The 22,198-nt window shown below is 36.1% G+C and overlaps 1 protein-coding gene across 6 annotated transcripts in view; it reads left to right on the top strand.

Annotated features, from left to right (window-relative positions):
* Window positions 1-22,198, top strand: part of vps13c (vacuolar protein sorting 13 homolog C) — a 119,168-nt gene that overhangs the window by 37,712 nt on the left and 59,258 nt on the right. For all 6 annotated transcript variants that reach the window (XM_031899120.1, XM_031899123.1, XM_031899119.1 and 3 more), the window contains 13 exons: window positions 1,404-1,540; window positions 3,382-3,502; window positions 3,668-3,785; window positions 4,890-5,022; window positions 5,129-5,219; window positions 6,429-6,589; window positions 8,733-8,889; window positions 11,600-11,679; window positions 13,316-13,375; window positions 14,863-15,004; window positions 17,422-17,538; window positions 18,479-18,582; window positions 19,453-19,620. In XM_031899120.1, the coding sequence (XP_031754980.1) occupies window positions 1,404-1,540; window positions 3,382-3,502; window positions 3,668-3,785; window positions 4,890-5,022; window positions 5,129-5,219; window positions 6,429-6,589; window positions 8,733-8,889; window positions 11,600-11,679; window positions 13,316-13,375; window positions 14,863-15,004; window positions 17,422-17,538; window positions 18,479-18,582; window positions 19,453-19,620 (1,589 nt within the window). The remainder of the gene's footprint in view (window positions 1-1,403; window positions 1,541-3,381; window positions 3,503-3,667; window positions 3,786-4,889; window positions 5,023-5,128; window positions 5,220-6,428; window positions 6,590-8,732; window positions 8,890-11,599; window positions 11,680-13,315; window positions 13,376-14,862; window positions 15,005-17,421; window positions 17,539-18,478; window positions 18,583-19,452; window positions 19,621-22,198) is intronic.

The raw sequence follows: 22,198 nt of genomic DNA on the forward strand, positions 1-22,198 counted from the left end.
ATAAAGGGCTATACATGCCCCTGTTTGTACTGTACAACCTTTTGGGTTTTGTACCTTTTTAGGGGTAGTTTTAAACAAAGGTCCCGTGATTCCATCAGGTCACAGTTAATCTGTCAAAACTGAAAATGTTATATTTCTCGCCCTTATAAGCACTATGATGCTATAATGTTACCTGCACCTAGATCATTTTGTTAATTTTATCTACTGTTGTTGTTGGTTTTGAATTTAAAGGGTTAAATCTTAACATTTCTATTTTCATGCTGTGAAACTATATTTAGAATTCCAATTAGAAAATGCAGTGTTCTTGGCTTGCTATAAAATACATGCCATGAATAAAAGAGCGGCTCACAGTAGACACAAAGCATACATGTTGGGTTACATCAGCCAATGAATAGCTCACTGGGGCTTCTGTCTCAGGGGTCCTGCACCCCCCAATGACCCCCGCCGCAATCATAACACAACTCCCCGCAGGGCCCACCCATCCATCAGTCCCCCTCCCCCGAGTGCATGTTAACGAAACTTATCTGCAGCGTGTCGGGGGAGGGATAACAGGATTGGTGGCACACCCTGCCGAGTCCAACCCTGACAGTGATGGATCAGACAGAATGAGATGGAAATTTACTAAGCAGGGGTAAGCTTAGTAGATAACTTATTTTAATCTTAATATATTTCTCTAGAAAAACTACAACATAATTGTGTACAATTTCTTCAACAACAAAAAAGCTGGTACAGAAAGTTTGGAGGGCGTGGCAGGAGGGAAGACGGTCATGTGACAGAAGATCACTCCTTGCTCCTGTTTTAGAATAGGAACAAGTGGCTGGGGGTAGCTCCTTTGCCACGGGGACAGCTTGGGACAGCTTCCAAAAAATGGGGACGCTTGCCAGGGTCAAGTTTTCATGGGACAGGAATCTGAAATGGGGCCAGTCCCTCTGAAACGGAGACTGATAGTAACCTTAAAAGAGGCAGGTGAAAAGAGGCCATGCTGGAAAAGGGGGTCAGAAGTTGGTCAGCGGTAATTATGAATTTACTGAAAATACTGCTAAATGAATAATCCCAAGTGTAGCTAAAATTTTCTCCAACAAGGCTGGTGATGTACAGTAAGAGCAAAAAGATGTAAAACAGCAATATTTTCTGTTATGGATTTGTCAGTTTGGTAAAATACTTTAATTGGTTACCAATTTAAATTATCACTTAGTTAAGTATTTGTTCTATTGGTATCGTTTTTTCACTAGATTTTCCAAATTCTGTCTAAACTTTAAAATATTGCTTGACTACAAAAAACGAAAAAAAAAAAAAAAATCACACCCTGCACACACGCAAGGTACAGTTTTTAGGTGATGGTGCAATTAGTGTGTGTGTGTTAAAGCTGCTTTTTAACATTTATTTGCCTTACAAATTTTAAGGTCTCTCACATATTATTGAAACACGAAAACGACTTGACGTGAGAATAAATCTGCAGCCTTCATACTTTGTAATCCCAAAGTCTGGTTTCTATCATGAAAAGTCAGACCTCGTCATCGTAGATCTAGGAAGCTTGCAGGTATTGTGGGTTTTTTTTTCCATCATCCGTCAGACATAAGTGTACCATGTGTTCCTCAACAAGAATGCCCTGAAAATATATATTCATTTCTAAATCCGTATTGAACCTTATAATGTGCTTAGCTATCCCTTTTTTTTCAACCCACTTTTAAAGATGTATTCTTATGGCAGAAAATATTTATTATAATTTATTATTAATATTTATCCTGAAGCACTGTTAACAAATTGTTAAATCATATGAATGGGAAATACTCAAAGAACTACATGTAGAACGTTCTGAAAGTCCTTGCACTCTGAGATAGTGTATCCTTGACAATCTCTGCTGTCATATTTTCAAAACTGTGTATGACGGATTAGTGAGAGGGTCTCTGACCTTTTGCAGACAGGAACACAGTTGTATTAATTCACAAGGATGTTTCAAAATTCATAGATATTTTATCCGCTTTTCTCTGTATTTTATCATCACTCTGGCATGTAAGCTTCTCTGCAGTACGTCATGTTAATATATTAACTATTTTAGTTCTCTGCTAGAGTTTCTACTTTTTCTGGGTAAAAAAAAATTCCATCCATGTTATATTTTTACCTTTTTCCTGGTAATGACATTGGCATTTAGCATAATTTTTCAAGCCATAATGGAAATATAACTGCCAGGTTAGCCACTGCACTTAAATTCTATGGATTTAAAAACAGTTTGCACACACAAAAAAAAAAATGGTGTGCAGTGATGTGGTTGGGTCACAGTAAGTACATTGTTATGTTTCCATGCACAATTCCTTGTGCTCAAAACAATTTGTTGTGAATACAGGACTCACACATACAGGTTAGAGGGAACATAGCTTTTGAGAGCACCGTTTTTTTTAAAAATATTTTTATTGAAGTTTTTCATACAAGCATCATTTTTTTTAATTGCATATAGATATTATGTAAACATTGCAATGAAATAACAGTTAAATTTTTCTTATGTTAGTTAAACATTTGTATCCAATTGTGTGTATATATAAGGGGTTAAACCTTGAGGGCACCATTTTTGTGTAGGGCTGCCACCTTTTAAACCAAACTTGCCTTTTGGGTGCACTCCCGAGGTTAGGAGTGTTAGGGTTATACCGATTATTAGGACCCGAGCTCTCTTGTTGGTACACTGTCACGTGATACGGATCTGGGAACTTGCACAGAGAGACACAGACAAGCAGTAAATCTCCAAACAAATCCAGTTTATTGATGGTTTTGCTACAGATTATATCACAGACCTTCTTAGAATTGCGCATACATATGTTAACCCTTCAAGGGGAAGACTGGTGGTGTCAAGGTGTCACCCCTTTCCTAGAAGAGGTATTAGAGCTCACTTTTTTTCAAAATAACTACCTTTGGCAGATATCCTGTTTTCTCTATATAAAGGGTTTATGCCAAAGTCAGTCATTTTGTTTGTCCTGGAGTTGTTTATTGCTAGGAATGAAAGTCCCTTAAAAGGTGAATAAGACCTGCTTGTCTACCAAAATCTGAATCCAACTTTTGCTTGAAGAAAGACAGATGCTAAGAGGGGGAGAGTCAAGAGAGTAACTTGGTTATTTCAGAAATGGTAGAAAATGTGTAATTGATTATATTTAGAAAGTTTCATATTTCCATGAGACAAAGCTGATATTCAATTTTAATTTTCACAATATTTCTCCTTTAAATTGGTGGGACACTTGGAGGAACATGAGTGTGCTACAAGTTTACTGGCACCACCAGTACATTTGTAAAACTGACCCTGGCCCTGGCCCAGACAGGTGGCAAACTCATTTGTGGGCAGCTGGGAAACTGCCTTGACTTGTTTTCTACAGCATTGATTTTATTTTGTTGCAGATTATCAGTGTAGACCAAGCAGAAGAAACAACCAACTTGTCACTTGAAGATCTGATGGAAAAAGCTTACGATAAATTTGATGTTCGAATAAAAAACGTGCAAATACTGTTTGGGACGAAAGGTATTTTTTTAAGAGGGTATTAATTGTATTTAAAATTATCTGTGTACCAAATATACTATAAAAGTAGTGTATGTAAGTAATCATTGTAAAGTGTGAAACCTAGAGTTAAAAACATGAAATATGCGAACAGCAGTTTGTTTTCATTCTTCTTTTACTTTAACTCAGGTGAAGACTGGAAGAAGGCTAGAGAAAAGGGTTCATCTTCTCTTCACATCTTACAGCCACTGGATATTGAGCTGAAATTGGAAAAAGCTATGGTAGAAAGAGACAGCAGAATGCCAAGGTATGTTATTGAGGGAAGCCATTGATTTGTTATCACATAGGTGCATATGTAGAGGGCTGATTGCTGATTTTGTACTTGTTTTAGAATCATCTTTAAATCTTTGGAGCCTAATTATAAGAACTAACTGTAAAAACATATGATGCCCTTTTAATATAAGCAAAACACTAGAATAGACATAAAATTGAGAGCTAATTGACACTTATCATAAAGGGCTAGGAATCCCTGGTACTCCAGGGTTTCCCTAGAGCAGTGATCCACAACCAGTGGCTCACGAGCAACATTAAATCTGCATTGCCCATAAACCACAATATTTGTCTACTAGGCATCATCTCTGGCTATGCTACTATTGGGTACAGAAAATTATGAATACGAAAAAGCTCAACAGGCCATCCTGTGTATGGTGTAAAGTTCCCTTATTACAAAAATTTGATGACTGGGTCAGACTAGCAGAGTTGGAAACCAGATTTACAGAATGTCACAGATCACTACATTTGGTTACCTTGCTGCTCTTCCACAGTCTGTCAAACAGCTGAGTTATAAAGTAGAAGCAAAACAACACTGAATTCTACTGTAAATCTTTCTTCTATTCCCTAATAAGGCATGCTTGTTTGGTATACGTGTAGCTCTATGCAATGCGATATATGCCACTTTTAATCATCTTTTATATCTTTTAAAAATATGTAATTTTATGTTGCAATAAAATTTGACCTAAAAAAGAATGCCAGTGTAATCACATTAATTGTTGATACTAATCATATCTGGGTCAATGAAAATGCAAACTTAAAGGACAAGCATAACAGGAGTGCCCACAGTGTGAAAAACATGCCATAGCATGAATTCATTGTAGCTTAGTTATTACAGAAAATAAAGCAAATCAATACTTATTTGATTAAATAGGACATACGGGGGAAAGATAGTATCACATTTCTAAGCTTTCTGGATTATGGCTCTGCTTATACTAGTCTTACAGTGTGAAAAATGTTACATTTTAATATGATTTATTGAGCATACTATTCAGAATATTTGCATTTATGTAATTTCATGTTGTTAGTCTGTCTTTCCCAAATCTGCTTTTTAAAAACTCATCGCATTTATTCTTGACAGGTTTAAGATATTGGGGGAGCTGCCTCTATTACACATAAAGATCTCTGATAAGAAAATTCAGGGTGTGTTTCAGTTGGTAAATAGCATCCCCCTTCCTCAAAAAACAAGTACACCAACTAATGCAAACAAAAAGGTAAGAGAATTTTTAAAAATACTCTTTAACACACATACTTTTTCATGTTGGACTATAAAGGAAATATTCAGAAAGCATCATATTCTTTAAATGTGCTTTTCACCAGATCCCTGCTATTGCTATTTTACCCAGAAGATTTGAAAAACTTCTTAAAAAAGAGATTGAGCAGTCATTGTTCCTTGAAGATGATCAATCTGGTAAGTGGGCAAAAAGTAATTACTGTACAGGTATGGGATCCCTTATCCAGAAACCTGTTATCCAGAAAGTTCCAAATTACGGAAAGGCCATTGCCCATAGACTCCATTATAAGCAAATAATTCTAACTTTTAAAAATTATTTCCTTTTTCTCTGTAATAATAAAACAGTGACTTGTATTTGAGCCCAACTAAGATATAATTAATCCTTATTTGAGGCAAAACAAGCCTCCTGGGTTTATTCAATATTTAAATGATGTTTAGCAGATTTACGTTATGGAGATCCAAATTACAGAAAAGTTGCTAAGAACTGCTCATTTTATAACATGCTAAAAGTGAATTTAAAGGTAAACTATCCCTTTAACCGTTTCACTTGTAGCATAATTTCACACTTCATTTGTGTCTGCATTTCAGAATGGGTTAATTCTGTAAGTTTTTCTAATTCAAACTATGCTAAATTAGCCATGCTTAGCAAATATCTATGAATCACTTTAAAGTTTGCAGTTAATAGCACATTGTCTCCAATATGTCATTAGATACTGACAAAAATATCCCAAATATTAAAGCTAGGGGTCTCATAAAAGGTTTGATGCCCATTAATTGTTTAATTACCAAAATATGTGCTATGTAGGTACCCAAAAATAAAAATTGTATAAATGTATATATATATTGCCTGAAAAAATAAGCAAATTTTATATATTTTATGTTGTCCTTAAGAGTAAGTTGACCCCAGATGGCTATATATATCCGAAATAAACAAATGTACAAATGTCTCTTTACTCAAAACTACAAAGCTTTAATAAGTTAGCAGGTTTTTTTAAATGTCTGAAAACAGTGCAAGACAATCATTAAAATATAGTAAATTAATTACACAATGTGTCTAGTGTTTCTTTTGATAGAAGACTCTAGCGTTTCTGTGAGTGCTTATGGCTGTATTTACATAGACCTTTCTGATAAAGCTTACTTAGTTTTTACCTATCCTTCTTCTTTTAATAGTTTTTTTTCCCTTTAAAGTTTTTTAATTTGTATAATCTGTCAATTAGATGAGTTGTACTTTGACTTATTCAAACATTTTATTTCCTTGTTTTATGTGTGTTTTTCCGTTTAATTAAGTTATGCATTTAACCAAACAGAAATAAAGTAAAGCAAATTAACCAAAAATACACAACTCTTTAATTTTGCTGAAATATCTATTTCGTTTTTTGTACTTAGATTCAAATGAAGAATTTTTTGATGTGGATGACAACTTCCCTGCCATTGTAAAAACTAAACAAATCCATAAACAGATTTCAGTAAATGCAGAAATGAGCAACACAGAAGTGACCAATGTAGAGGAGCTCACAGACCTCAACCTCAAATTTGAAGTGAAAGAGGTAACTAAAATAGTAAGGTAGTAGTGACCTATCTGTTTCAGTGGTTCTGTTTTTGTGACAGATAAGAAAATGGAATGGGCCTCTGTTACTATAAGGGCTGTAGTAATGTGCGTGTTGGCCCAGGGGCCATGTGTTTAGGCCAGCAAAATAAATCCTTTCAGGGTCGCAGATGGGTGCGGGCTGAACTCTGCCCACCACACTCATGATCTCATTGTTCTCCATTTCCTTCTTTAGTCAATTATTTATATACACATGGCTTGTCCAACCTGCCTCCTGTTGTGACATAAGGGATGGATGGATGGATTACAGCTATATAGATACTGACACATCACTAATATGCACAATTTTTTTCTGTACTGCCTGTACATTTTATGGGCTATAACCATTTATTTAGATTTCATTAAGGATCCACCGAACCCATTATTTTAGGATTGGGAGGAGTCCCCAATCCTTTGTGACTATTCAACTGAATTTGAATTCTAATTTGCATATGCAAATCAGGCTAAGGAAGGGTTAAAGAACACCCCATGCACAGCACACGGCAAAAAATGTGACAAAATGGAGAATGTGACAAAAAGTCAGATGGTTTTAAGGATTCTGATTTGGTTCTGCCAAAGGCATTAATTTATTCAAATTCGAATCCTGCTGAAAAAGGCAGAATCTTGGCTGAATCTGTAACAAAATCATGGATTTGGTGTATATCTAGATTTGATGACTTGGTATTGCTGTGGTCACTTTACAATTATATTATTAGGTTTGCCTTTACTAGTACTAGGTTTTTGTTTCCCAGTAATAGGTAGTTATTCAGTATACTACATGTTCAGGGGAAATTATTGTTATAACATTTTGAAGCCATCTAAAGAGATGAATAAAGCTCTTTGCAGCCACGGGGAGCCAAAAGCATTTTTTTGGATGGGACCTCCAGATGGACAACCCTGTTCTAAAGTAACACGCTGGATAGAATCATTCTTTTGATTCCCCCTTTACATGCTAACCAAAATGTCTACATTTTATGTTCTTGCTCTTCTTTAGCATTTCCATTGATGCTGACACTAGGGGGCACATTTACTAATCCACGAACATCCGAAAAGCGTCCGAATGCGGTTTTTTCGTAATGATCGGTATTTTGCGACTTTTTCACGAATTGTCGCGAATTTTTCGAGCACTCAATACGAAAATCGCAACAATTCGCAAAAGTCGTAATGGCTATGCAAAAGTCGCGACAATTCACGAAAGTCATAATGGCTATGCAAAAGTCACGACAATTCACGAAAGTCATAATGGCTATGCAAAAGTCGCGACAATTCACGAAAGTCATAATGGCTATGAAAAAGTCGCAACAGTTCACGAAATTTGCAATGCCTATGAAAAAGTTGCGACAATTCGCGCAAGTTGTAACGGTTACGAAAAAGTCGCGTCAATTAACGAAAAAGTCGTAACGGCGACAAAAAAAAAATCGCAAAAAATACGAAAAAGTCGCAAAATTTTCGTTTTCCAATCCAAATTTTTCTGATTCGTGGATTAGTAAATCAGCCCCTAGGGGGTCACATTTATCAATGTCCGAATTTCAGACGCTTTTAAGAACGATTGTCAAAAATTCATATTAATAACGATAATTTCTGATGTGAGTTAATTGCGCAAAAATTAATATCATGGTCGTACAAAATATATTGTGGTACGATCCGAAAGTTAGGAAATTTTCGTATCGGAACGATCGTGAACGGTGCAAATGCACTTTTCTGACTTCAGTGCATGATTTTGGAAGCCTCCCATTGGACTCAATGGCACTCTGCAGCTCCAACCTGGCCATAAGAAATTCACGATACCGAAGCTTGAATGAATTCCGAAACTTTCGTAGTCGTTGCAACAAATACGATTTTGTCGCACAAATTGATGCAAAGCATAAAAAAGTCGTGGATATTAACAAAAATATTGTGGAAAATACGCAAAGTTCTATAAATTAGAAAAAATACGAGTTTTTCTCATTTGGACCCAATCGTGCTTTGATAAATGTGCCCCTAGGTTTTATATTGGGTTTATATTTTGTTTATCTAAAAAACAGGTCTTTTTTGGGGGTATATGGGAGACTAACATGTCAAAGGTATTACTGTTAAGAAGCTTTTACTTTGTAATATATCTGTAGGTGAAAATAGAATTTACCAAACAACAGGAAAAGCTTCAGGAGACAATCCTTGTGTTTAACGTACTGCAACTGGGAACCGAATCTTGTATAAAGACTTACAGTTTAACATCTGTCTCATACCTTAAGAAGATCAGCCTGGACTATTATGATACTAAAGGTAATATTCACATCCTAGCATATCTTCAAATAAGCAGAAGCCTCAGAATTAATCCAGCAAAAACAGAAAGTGGATCATTTAAAGCATATCCCTAATCAGGATTTCTCTATCAAATGTAATCTGGGCATCTCTCGAAGTAAATAAGCATAACCTGGAAACTCTTCCTTTTGCATGCTTTATGGAAACATTCTACAGATATCTCCATATAGTAAACAAAGTGTATACCATGAATATAACATTGTTTTAAATTATTTGTGCTTATCTTAATTTTATCTTATTCTTATTTATTATGTATATGGATTCACACCATCTCATGCCAAATTAAAAAAAAAATTATCATCATCCCCTTTAACCAATTTTCCTTTTCTGTTAAAAAACCATTTTCACATGTATACATAGTGGGATAAAATCACAATGACGTAGAGTCTCAGCTCTTTTCTCTAGCATTCGTGGATAGAATGGTATCTCTGTGTAGCAGTGTTGGATAGAATTATATCTATCGCTTTGAAATACATTTTAAATTCAAAAAGTAACTCAACTAAGGGCTGTTGCCATAGGGAGATTAGTCGCCTGCAATTAAATCTCTTCTTCCACAGGCAAATGATCTTCCCAAATTCTTCTCCACAGAGAATCACCGGCATATGCGGTGTTTCGTTTTCCGAAGTCACCTGAAGCTTCTTGTAATATGAAACTGCAGACGACTAATCTCCCTGCGTGTTGTTGCCCTAAAAAATATTGTACACACACAAACCTATACTGACCTATCTATACACTCGCATACATAAACCATATATACCAAATCAATACTAATTGTAGATTTTAGTATCACAATAGCCTTGGGTACTATGCTTCTTCAAGAACTCATGCAGGCCCCTCTTAAAAGCATTAACAGAATCTGCCATCACAACATCACTAGGAAGGGCATTCCCCAACATCACTGCCCTTACCATGAAATACCACCTTAGCTGCTTCATATGAAAGTTCCATTTTTCTAATCTAAAGGGGTGGCCTCTGGTGTGCTGATCCTTTTTGTTGGGAAAACCCCCCCCCCCCTATCTTTCTGTAATTCCCTCTAATGTACTGGTACAGAGTAGTAATTTCCCTTCGCAAGCGCCTTTTTGTCCAAAGTAAACAACCCCAGCCTTGACAGTCTAACCCCATAGTTTAAATCTTCCATCCCCTTTACCAGTTTAGTTACATGTCCCTGTACTCTCTCCAGCTCATTAATATCCTTCTTAAGGACTGAAGCCCAAAACTGCACTGCATATTTAACGTGAGTCCTTATCAGAGACATATAAAAAGGGAAAATTTTGTTTTCATCCCTTGAGTCAATGCCCTTTTTATGCAAGGCAGCACTTTATTTGCTTTAGTATCCACTAAATGGCATTGCCTGGAATTAGACAAATTGTTATTTACATGAATCCTCAGATCCTTCTCCATTAACAATCCCCCCAACACACTACCATTTATTGTATAATAATTGTAGTTGGTTATATTATTTCTACCAAAGTGCATAACTTTGCACTTTTCAACATTGAACCTCATTTTACAATTTGCTGCCCAGTTTTCCAATTTTGTCAAATCGCTCTGCAATGTGGCAGCATCCTGCATCAAACTTATCGTTTTTCACATTTATTTATTTATTTCACATTTATTATCATCAGCAAAAATAGAAACAGTACTTTCTATGCCCACTTCAAGGTTATTAATAAACAAGTTTAAAAGCAAAGGATTAAGGACAGACAACAGTGGCCCAGTTAGAAAATGTTCCATTTACGACCACTCTTTGTAAATTGTCCTTCAGCCAGTTCTCTATCCAATTACAAATATGTTCTAGGCCAATGTTTCTCAAATTTATCATCAACTTTCTGTGCAGTACTATATCAAATGCTTTAGCAAAGTCCAAGTAGATGACATCCACTGCCATTCCAGTGTCGATGTTCTTTCTCACCTTCTCATAAAAGGCAATTAAATTAGTCTAGCAAGTTTTGTTACACATAAAACCATGCTGGTTTCAGTGATTCCTTTTTGAATAATGGAACCACATTAGCAATTCGCCAGTCCCTGTAGGCTTTGAAGATATTATGAGGTGCCAACCTAGGTTTACAAGTATAGCATTTCGGACGATTGTCACATAATTCCTCACGTAGCCTAAAAGCCAGGTCTGGAGCCACTTCTGCACATTCTCTGTTTTGCTGATTGTTTGAAAGAAAAGATTAAGCATGTGGATTAAACTGTTCAGGATCTGGCTTCAGCAGTGCATTACTCAGAGTGGGCGATTGCTTCAGAGAGAAGATTATGAAGGGCTAAATTCACTTGCAAACCCCATATAAAAAATAAATTGGACCCTACTAACCAGATAGCTGCTAAAATTACAAATTACAAACTGAACAAATAGTTAAATTATTAAAGAACAGGATTATAAATGTGGTCTTGTTTTTAAGGAGTGTGTATTTTTTATTATATGGAACATTGTCTGGGCTGCCTGAGCTGAAGAATGCGATATCAAAATTTTAAATATTGTAATATGTGGTTATGTCATCTAAGGTGTGTATTATGTATATTTTTTTGTTAGTTTTTGTGTCCAACAATATGGCCAAATGGAAAAACACTAACCATCAACATTAAACAACCAAAAACATTAGAACAGTAGTTTAGTACTTGTATATGTTTTTACAAGTAACGTGAACATGTATCTTTTTCATTTCAGGTTTCAGAAAGCAACCTCTTCATTTAATCAGCTCTTCAGATAAAAATGCATCAGAACTCTTAAAAGTAGAATATGTTAAGGTACGAACAGTTCAAACAATGAAACTATAATCCAACTAATTAAACTTTTTTAGGTAATTTCTGTATCACTGCACATACATTAGAGAAGCAGCATATATTGAATATAGTATAAGTAACTGAGTAAAAAGTTACCAATAAAAATTCCAGCTATACAAACAAGGCTAGTGCTTTTTAGCCAAGTAGCCAAAACCTCTTCTCATCCAAGGAGTAAGCAGTTTGTTGTGCTGTTTTATTATTACAGAGTAAAAAGGAAATCATTGTAAAAAAATTAATTATAAGATTAAAATTTAGTTTGTGAAAGTCTGCCTTTCCATAATTCTGAGTTTTTTCATAAGGGATTTCAGGATAAAGAATTCCATTTAATAAACTAACAGGAATATGCCGAGAATATATAGCGCCATCATAATCACCAGTTTAAACTTGACCCTGTGCTATTTATTTATTTGGAATGATCTGTCATTGTATTTGGCTTAATAAATATTCACCCCTGTCTATACTTTTTACCACTCATCAAAGAGTATTTTCAAATAATTAACGGAACCAATTTGTGCCTATGGAACTTTTTAAATAGAATGAGGGTACCCAACCATTCTGAGGAGCCTATACAGTATATGCCATTATCCACCAATGTATTTGATTAAAAGCCTTTTAAAATTACTGTTAAGCTTAGGCTATGGTTTTCATAAATAAACCTCCGTTATAAAGAAAACATGTTTAAGCTGAATGTATTATTGTGTGGATCCTATGTAACCAAAACATCTCTCTATACGAGATTTACATGTACCCTCCCTCCCCCAACACAACAAAACTGGTAAGGCTTGTCTTTTAATTTGCTTGGGATATTTTTTCACATCACTTAAATTGCAGTTGTAGGGCAACGGTTCTCCACCTGTGGGGTCGCCCACCTTTCACGGGGGTCGCCTAAGATCATCTTAAGAATAATTTTATGGTTGGGGGTCACCACAACATGAGGAACTGTATTAAAGGGTCATGGCATTAGGAAGGTTGAGAAGCACTGTTCTATTGTGTATGCTCCTGGTGTCTTCTTCGTTATTATTATGGTTTAGTGAAAGAATATAATTTGTTAATGTTTACGAGTTGCATGTGTTTTTTTTCCCAAGACTTTGCCTTATTGACTAGTGGTAGATTCTTCAGTGACTTTCACTTACTGCTGCTTTAACAGCACTACTGCATAGTTTTTATTATACAAGCCAAAGTCAGTGGCGACAGCAAAAAAAAAAAAAAAAAAAAAAAGTATCCAGTCCATTTGTTGGTTGCTGGGTATTACATTGTCTCTCTTAGCTGTAAAGGTTGCACATTGTGTAAGTATAAAGTAGTAGGGATTATTAGAGGTTATAAGTAGAGGTTATTTTCTAGAATTACAGCCACAACCACAATGCTTGTGTGAGGTACAACAGTAAGTGATGTCCAGCCATCAGATAAGCCACAAGTGCCAACAATTTTGGGGCCTATACTGTTTACACATGGTACAAGTAGGTGGCATTGGTAGAATAGCTGTTACTATTTATAACCTAAATTAACATTCTAATTTATAGAAGTGAGGTATGAGTGGAAGTAGAATTAATATTTTTATTCTAATGAAAATGTATTTACTGCTCCTTTTCTCTTTGTTTAGGCTGATACGAAGGGGCCACAATTTCAAACTACTTTTGACAATACAGAACAAACATTGAAGGTAGAGTTCATGATATGTTTTTTGTTTGAATGAATCCTTCTTAAATGAGCATGTTATATATATATTTGAGGAGGTGCCCATGGTATTTGAAATGGATCTGGTTGTAATGCCATATTCCATCTTAACAAATATAATAAAAAGTTGGATCTTACAAGTACAAGATAAACTAGAAAGGGAAGTTTGAGAACAAACTTCTTGTTGGGTTGAAAAACGTGAAGTCACTGAACGAAATCTGATCTGTTGTTGGCTCCACCCACTTTTTCTAACCTTGGACCACAGTTATATAGTAAAACCACTGTGCAAAGTTTGGGAACCCTGTTTTTAATAGTGTCTGAATGGCAGCAATTTAAATTTCCCCACTGAAAGTCAACGAGTGACATCTGATTGGCGGTCAGTGGCTCTGCCCACTTATTCTAACCCGGAACTGCAGTTACCCAGTGACTAACTCTTCAAAGTTTGGGGACCCTGGGATTAATAGTTAAAGAACGGCAGCAGTTTACATTTCCGCCAAATCAATAGGTAAAATCTGATTGGCTGTTCACAGCTCTGCCCACTTTTGGACATACAGCAATCACCATATTTTCATTCAGGCTGGTCCCATGACTATGTGATTCAAATTTGGGCAGTGTAGCCTCAAAGCTGTAAGACTGGCAGCAGTTTCAATTTCCCCAAGTCAATGAGTGAAATTTGATTGGCTGTTGGCCCCTCCCACTTTGGGGTTATCCAACAAATGTCGCTGTTTCATTCGGGGTGACCCCATTATTATGTTATTCAAGTTTGGGGGGTGTAGCTTCAAAGCTGTAAGTATGACAACAGTTTGAAAATTTTCCCTGTCAATGGAAAAATTGGTGTGTTCGGAGCAGCGCCACAAAAAGACAGGGGGCGGGATCGCTTAGAAAAGCACAAGTAGGCTGCTCCGCTATAGGGCGAAGAAGTGTGGGGAGTTTGGGTGTTGTACCCCTAAAACTGTAGGAGGAATAGCGTTTAGAAAATGATGGGCGCTAAGAAGAAGAAGCGGAAGAAGAAGCCAAAGTTGCAGAACAGTATGTTGGGGTTTTCAACCCAACACAATAATTTTTGATGCCCTGTGGCGCAAGATTATGAAGCCTTAGGAACCATTTTAGTAAATCAATAGCAGTAATAATCAGTTAAATCTCGCTAGAATTGTGAGGCAGGCCTTATAGTTTTAAGAAACACTGATTCTGAGTTCACTTTTCCATTTTCATTTTTAGATAGCAATTTTAGGTTCATAGTGGCTCTTTTAAACATTTTTGCCAACAAACTTTATCTCCTAGCCCCTTTTGTACTTGTAATGGTAATATTAGACTTTAGATATTAATTTTTTTTCTTGGAAAGCCTTGACATAGCAATGAAAATAGTTACAGATTGTTTAGCGCCCACAACTTTTGCTTACATATCTGAAAGGAAAGTAGAGAAAACTGTAGTAACTTGTACATGATGCACAATATTTAATTTTTTTTCAATAGGTGTTCTTTTCAGCCATGGACCTCCTCTTGCACTCTGAAGCATTGCTTTCTACTATCAGCTTCCTAACAGAATCTATCCCAAATCTTCCTGAAAATGTCAGGGCACCAAAACAGCAGGACAAAGAGTCACTTGTTAAAAAAGGTAATATCCATGACATATCCAGTTTCATCAGAAAAGTGTACTTTATCGGTGCTGTGTGCTGTTACTGATGGGGCAGCACTGCACAGCATCTTTATTCTCAGTCGGAGTTATTTTTGTCTTACGGGCCCATCCATGAAATTTATTCCAGAAATTAATCTTTCAACAGAGTATATATAGTATTGATATACCATCACATTAAGATCAATTTAAATTCACAACCACATATAATCACATTAATAACTTTAAATACTTTATTCCATAAGTATACTATATAGCAGGAGGTAAAAAATTAAAAATCAAGAAAAGTCTCAACAAAATGTAAAAATTAAAAATAAAATGAAATTAAAGAGTTACTTTTCAAATCAAAAACAACAACCAAAAATCACTTGTATTATATGGCCTATTCATGAAACCATGATTTTTCACCAATTAAACACACGATTGGAAAGAATTCAGAGTAACCACTATAATTTCTGGTGTGCGAAAATTATTTTCTTGGTTGTATGAAAATATCATGGTTGCGATCCGAATGTCACAAAATTTTCATATCCGAAAATCGTAAACGGTGAGAAAACCTTTCTGGCTCAATGGCACTCTGCAGCTCCAACCTGGCCAAAAGATACCGAATCTTAAATGAATACCGAAGCTTAAATGAATTCCGAAATGGTCGTAGTCTTTGCGAAAAATACAAAAAAAGTAATACTATTTTAACGATATTATGGTGGTGTATATGAAAATTTCTAAAAATTAGAAGAAATTTGAATTGGTTTATTGTATGGGCCCCTAAGTGTACCATAGAGACTTAAGTGTACCATAAAGATTTCTAAGCATTCCAAAGTCCACATTTTATTGTGTTTAAAGCATGTCCTTATGAAATCATTATGATAGTATAAACACTATGGAATAAATTTTGTTTCCAGAGCATATTTCCAGACCTGCACACAGAATTTTGTATATTCTCAAAACCTCTTTGATTGGCTTTATTTATTTTTTTTTTTTTATTATTATTTTTTCTGCTCCTCACTTCAGCTTTCCAGCCTAAAATATAAAATACAATCTGGTCATGGGACCACTAGCCCTGGCAACCAAAAAACTATTGCTCTATAAGGCTACAGTTTTAGTTTTATTATTTAGGCCCTCCCCTAATTATCTTCCAGGCTACAAGTCGAATCCCCTCTCTGGTTGCTAAGATGAATTGGACCATAGGAACTAGACAAACATTAAATAATTCAGAAACAACAACACCACAAATTTAGTACAAATACTACATCATTTTAAAATGAAAAGAAAAGAAAAATATCACTGTCTACATCATACTAATTGGTAATTTAAAGGTGAACTACCCACTCTGTTTAAGGGTAGTCAGATGTGACTTTCCATTTCAGTTCTCAGGTCGTTTAGAAAATGATGGTAATTTAAATATTACTATAGACATGATTTTCCCTGTTTTAAGGAGGACTTCTAAACTAAAGCCATCTACCCCTGAACTTACCTATTTGAAAAAACAAATAGCAGCTACAAAAAAATTTTTGCTATAGGATTTTCCTGATGATTTTAGTACCAATACATTCAGAAAACACCAATAGCTAATTCTCACATTTTCATACAGTATACCCTCACTGATAGTCATGTGGCTTCAGTTGTTCCCTGATCTCTACGTAGTTCCCTGTACAGTCATAGCTCATGGACTGATCTCTCTATCACAGACCCTTTAGTACGCATTAGGGATACCCGTAACTTTTTCCCACTCAACAGGTGAATTTCCACCTGAGCGGTAATCAATAATGACCAGTTGTTGAACAATAAAAGTAGTAATGTGATTGGATGCCATGGTTTGCTGCCCAGATGCAAATTTGGCCAATGTTGAAAAGTGAGCCCCAGTAAATTGCAATGCTATTTGCAGTAGTTAAAATGATAAGTTGAGTAAGTAAATTAATGAACCATTTATTATCAGAAGTTATAAGAATAATAAAAACTATTTGTGAAAAAGTATTGTGTCCTCTATAATTTGGGTGCTTTCCCCTGGTTATCTGTTTTCCTCTCGCACTCCAAACATAGATTAATTTGCTCCTGATTGTTTGTAAATGTGATAGGGACCATAGAATGTAAATTGCCCAGGGGCGGGGAAGTGCCGTTGGATATGTCTTTTTTTTCTATAAATAAGGGATAATAATAACTATATCCATACCATTGAGTGAGTGAGAATAACTTGATATCTATTTGTATTAACTGTGCTATTTTAAAAAAAATGATTCCTTCCCATCTCTTTATAATCTTTTAGGTTTTTAAAAGGTATCTTTATAAATACAGTAAAACTACTGCATATTTGTAAGGAACCTTTTACAATCTGCGTGAATGAAAAAACAGTTGGTATGCAAGTCAAATAAGATTGTTGATGGAGTTTCTCTTTTTTTCAGCTGCAAAGATTTCCAAAGAGAAAGATATATTCGCTTTCAAACTATTTGCCAATCTGGATGCTTTCAATGTAAATGTGTGGGATGAAAAGAATCATATTGCTGAAATCAAGATACAGGGTGAGCTAGCCTCCACAGTTAAAACATTTCACAGAAAAGAGCATATTCAGTACTTTACTAAACTATGACATTATATTTTACTTAGACACTGAATTAGCCTATATATTATCTGAAAGTTTAAGGGCAATACAGCTAACTAAAATTTTGCCGTTTAGCCTTCCACAAACAGACATTACAGCCTATCCACAAGCCATAAACTAGCAGTCCAGGAGTCTAACATTCATCAATAGGGGTGTAGTCAATTAAATGAATGGCATATTTTTAACTGATTGCCTGTGCAGAGAGATGTTGTACATTTTTATTTACCTAGCTATGCAGAGTGGCTAAGGCTGAACTGGCAACCAATGGATCACAGAAATGCTGCTGTTATTCCAGTGTTTAGAAAAGGGGTAATGATATCTGCCTGGCAATTATAGGCCTGTATATTTGACATCTGAGCAAGTACATTATTTTTCTTCTAGCAGAACAGAATTTTCCTGTACACAACATGTTTCCCTCCTAGATGATGCAACTTTTATACTATCACACCATTATTATAGACAATGTGTAAAATGCTCTGGCAGTAGGACAACTATGGATAAATGATAAATGACCCAGTAACAGCGCTCATATAGGAACCCCCCAGTGATTGTAATTGCTTACCTTATACTCTGGGCACCATTACAGGGTCATTTTCTGTTGTAGATATATAGATGTTATGATATTGATTAGGAAAAAAGGTTTAGTTATCATAATTCAGAAATCTCATCATTGTTCCCAGGGCTAATAATCTGCAGTGGTCTGAATAGATCGGTCAGGGATTGTATTATCCCATGTAACCATTAATACAAACCCATGAATCATTCACTGCTACGTTTGCATTGTGGTGCTGCTCAGCAACCAGTTGATTTAATTAGTACGGTCAGCGTCAAGATTGTATTATGTTGTGTCTTCTTTGCAGGCATGGCTTGTCATTTTTTTATCCAGTCGAACCAGACAGAAGTATTTGCTCGTTTAAAGGACATTATTGTTAATGATGTTAACCCGCAGACGATTCATAAAAAGGTGAAGGTGTTTTTAAGAAAGTGTACTTTTTTTGTAAGGTAATTAATTACCTTGTGATTGTGATGGCATAGATTAATGTATCCTGTGCTACTCGCTAATAAACTATAACTCTGATAAAAGGAATAATGGCTCATTAACAGTAGCAAAATTGCATCCAGTAAAATTCTAATCATAAAGGTACTCGCTTTTATATATGCTATTTTTTTGTACCTTGCAGTGCACCACAATTCCAGTTATGTTTTGATGCATAATGTGTGAAGCACAGGATGCACAGACTTAAGGGAGCCCTAGAAATAACACCTGCTTTGAAGATATGCTGCTTTCAGGGATCCTATTGTGTGTTGCATGTAAACACACACACACACATACACCTAATAAATCACAGTTTTTGGCACCAGATGTTGCCATTCCGCAAACAGCGCAATTCACAAAGAACATTGATGATAGCAAGACATGAACACAATGTGCCTTTAATTTACCACATTGTTCAATTGTTGCAAATTGCAACCAGGTCCAGGCTTGCAGTCTGTGGATTGCTGTTATAAAATGCCATGGACAGTTATTACTTAGTGGGCTGGTGGACACTCGTTGGGCCTGTTATAAATCCCAGTCGGGGCCTGGACACATCACAAACTATTTTGTGGGCACCCCTAATTTTGCAGGACTAGGGCTGCATTGTGTAAAAAAACATGGTGGATTGCAGGTGAATTTCACACCATAAATGAGCCCTTTATCTGCTTTTACAGTATATGTTTATATAGTTGTTTCCAATTAGCAATCTCAGCAATGTCTTAATTCAAAGATTCAAACAAGACACGACCAATTCATTAGAAAGCTAAAGGCACCACATGACTGATTTTTTTTTTTTAGGCTGTGTCAATTATGGAAGAAGAGGTTTTCAGCTTCAGATTAATGCTTTATCCTGAGGCTACACAGGGGGATGCATACAAGGATGTATCAAAAGTCGATGGGAAGTTGGATCTCAGAGTTGGCTGTATTCAAATTGTTTTTCTCCATAAATTTCTCATGACCCTTTTGGTAAGTCCCTGCATATTTATTCAGCTATGGTTTAAAGCTTCTGTAACCCCCTTTTTTGGCTGTAATACATACAAGTCAAAAACTCTGCAGACCAGTCAATTCTATCCAGGATGTGACATCCCTGCAGCAGGATCTTGACCAACTGGCAATCTGGGCAGCTAAGTGGCAGATGAGATTTAATGTGGATAAATGTAAGGTCATGCACCTGGGATGTAAAAATATGCAAGCCCCGTATAACCTTAATGGGACTGCACTAGGCAAATCCATAATGGAGAAGGATCTTGGAGTCCTTGTAGATAATAAACTTGGCTGTAGCAAGCAATGCCAGGCAGCAGCTGCAAGGGCAAACAAGGTTCTGAGCTGTATTAAAAGGGGTATAGATTCACGGGAGGAGGGGGTTATTCTTCCCCTTTACAGAGCACTGGTAAGGCCCCATCTAGAATATGCTGTTCAGTTTTGGTCTCCAGTGCTCAAACGGGACATTATTGAGCTAGAGAGGGTCCAGAGAAGGGCAACTAAGCTGGTAAAGGGTATGGAAAGTCTCGGTTATGAAGAAAGACTGGCCAAGTTGGGTCTGTTTACACTGGAGAAGAGGCGCTTAAGAGGTGACATGATAACTATGTATAAATATATAAGGGGATCATATAATAACCTCTCTAATGTTTTATTTACCAGTAGGTCCTTCCAACGGACACGAGGGCACCCACTCCGTTTAGAAGAAGGGAGGTTCCATTTAAATATTCGGAAAGGATTTTTTACAGTGAGAGCTGTGAAGTTGTGGAATTCCCTCCCCGAATCAGTCGTACTGGCTGATACATTATATAGCTTTAAGAAGGGGCTGGATGGATTCTTAGCAAGTGAGGGAATACACGGTTATGGGAGATAGCTCTTAGTACAAGTTGATACAGGGACTGGTCCGATTGCCATCTTGGAGTCAGGAAGGAATTTTTTCCCCTCTGAGGCAAATTAGAGAGGCTTCAGATGGGGTTTTTTGCCTTCCTCTGGATCAACTTGTAGTTAGGCAGGTTAGGTATAGGCATTATGGTTGAACTTGATGGACGTATGTCTTTTTTCAACCCAACTTACTATGTTACTATGTTACTATGTAAGTCCAGCTAGTGATAGGTTAGAGCAGCCATCCCCAACCAGTGGCTCATGAGCAACATGTTGCTTTGATGTTGCTCCCAGTGCCCTCAAAGCTGGAGCTCATTTTTAAATTTCTGACTTGGTAGCAAGTTTTGAAGTTTTGACCAAGTGTACTGCCAACAGAACCTCCTGTAGTCTCAGTACACATTGGGCTGCCAAATAACCAATTATATCTCTTATACTGGGCACCCCCTAGGAAATTTTTTTAAAGCTTATGTTGCTCTCGGGTAAAAAAAGGTTGGGGATCCCTGGGTTAGAGCATGGGGTGCATTGGACTCAAAGGATGGGCCTTCACTATGTTGAAGGATTATTATAAAGGGTGTTGTTGAAGTACAACTCCCTCTGCCAGATGTAGGGATTGTTAACCCTGTAGGTCCTTACAAATCAGATATTAAAACATCTTCTTCTCTGCTGTTTGACTTTTATTTTAATTCAACCTCTTTTTTTTTTTTAAATTCCGTTGTCCATTAGTGATAGGTAGTAGATAACTAAACTCCAGCCTATGCTGCTAATATTGCAGGTGTGTGTAGCTAGAAACAGAATCCACTACTGTGTGCTTCAACAAAATGTTTGCTCTGTAGACTTAAGTGATATGTCCAGAGTGTGTTTTTTCAAATTGAAGTGCTCAGTTGTACAGGTATATGCAATTTGACAGTAAACATGTATTGTTTCTCCATGTAATTATTCACCAGCAGGGCTCAGATTCTGCACATCAACTAAATCCCTCTTTCATTAAAGTAAATAAATACGCCCTACCTTATAAAAGTTCAAAATCCTTATATTTCCAGGATCATATATTTTAAGAGCAATGGCAAGCTTAGGAGATTTGCTGCATTTTTGCAGTTGGGAGGTATGCTGCCATGTGTCAAGCAACTACAGTAGCTAATGTTTCTTACCCTCTCACCCTCCCTCGTAGTCTTATGGATGCTAATTTATTGGTTCATGACTGACAAAATGTGTGAGGCCCATCTTTACACTTTTCTTTTGTTTGATCAGTAGTTCATGGTTCTTAATGTTCTTATGTAAATCATGAGATAAAACACAAAGAACAAGAGTTTGGTCAGTTCTTACTTTAGATATTAGCAAATTGTTATTTCATAGACGAGTTTAGTCATATGCAGTCTTTCTCTTTTGGCTGATGTTTAATAAAAATGCACTTCTGGGCTGTCATTTGTAATTTATGGTTCATTAAGATTTTATTTATTGAGCATTTCCTGTTTCAGAAACCTTTTAAAAAATTAGTAATGCACTAATGTACATTTCATAAAAAAAAGAAAAAGCAAGAGTTCTGCTTTGTGGGCAGAAGAACAGTAAATTGCTGAATGGGATTTTTCATTTTTAGAACAATTACTGTCAACATTTACGTGTACAGATCAGGCTAATATACATATTTAGTGATACATCTGTTTATCACAGTATACCATTTATTTTA

Source organism: Xenopus tropicalis, chromosome 3 (assembly GCF_000004195.4).
Source record: "Xenopus tropicalis strain Nigerian chromosome 3, UCB_Xtro_10.0, whole genome shotgun sequence".
Lineage (NCBI taxonomy): Eukaryota > Metazoa > Chordata > Amphibia > Anura > Pipidae > Xenopus > Xenopus tropicalis.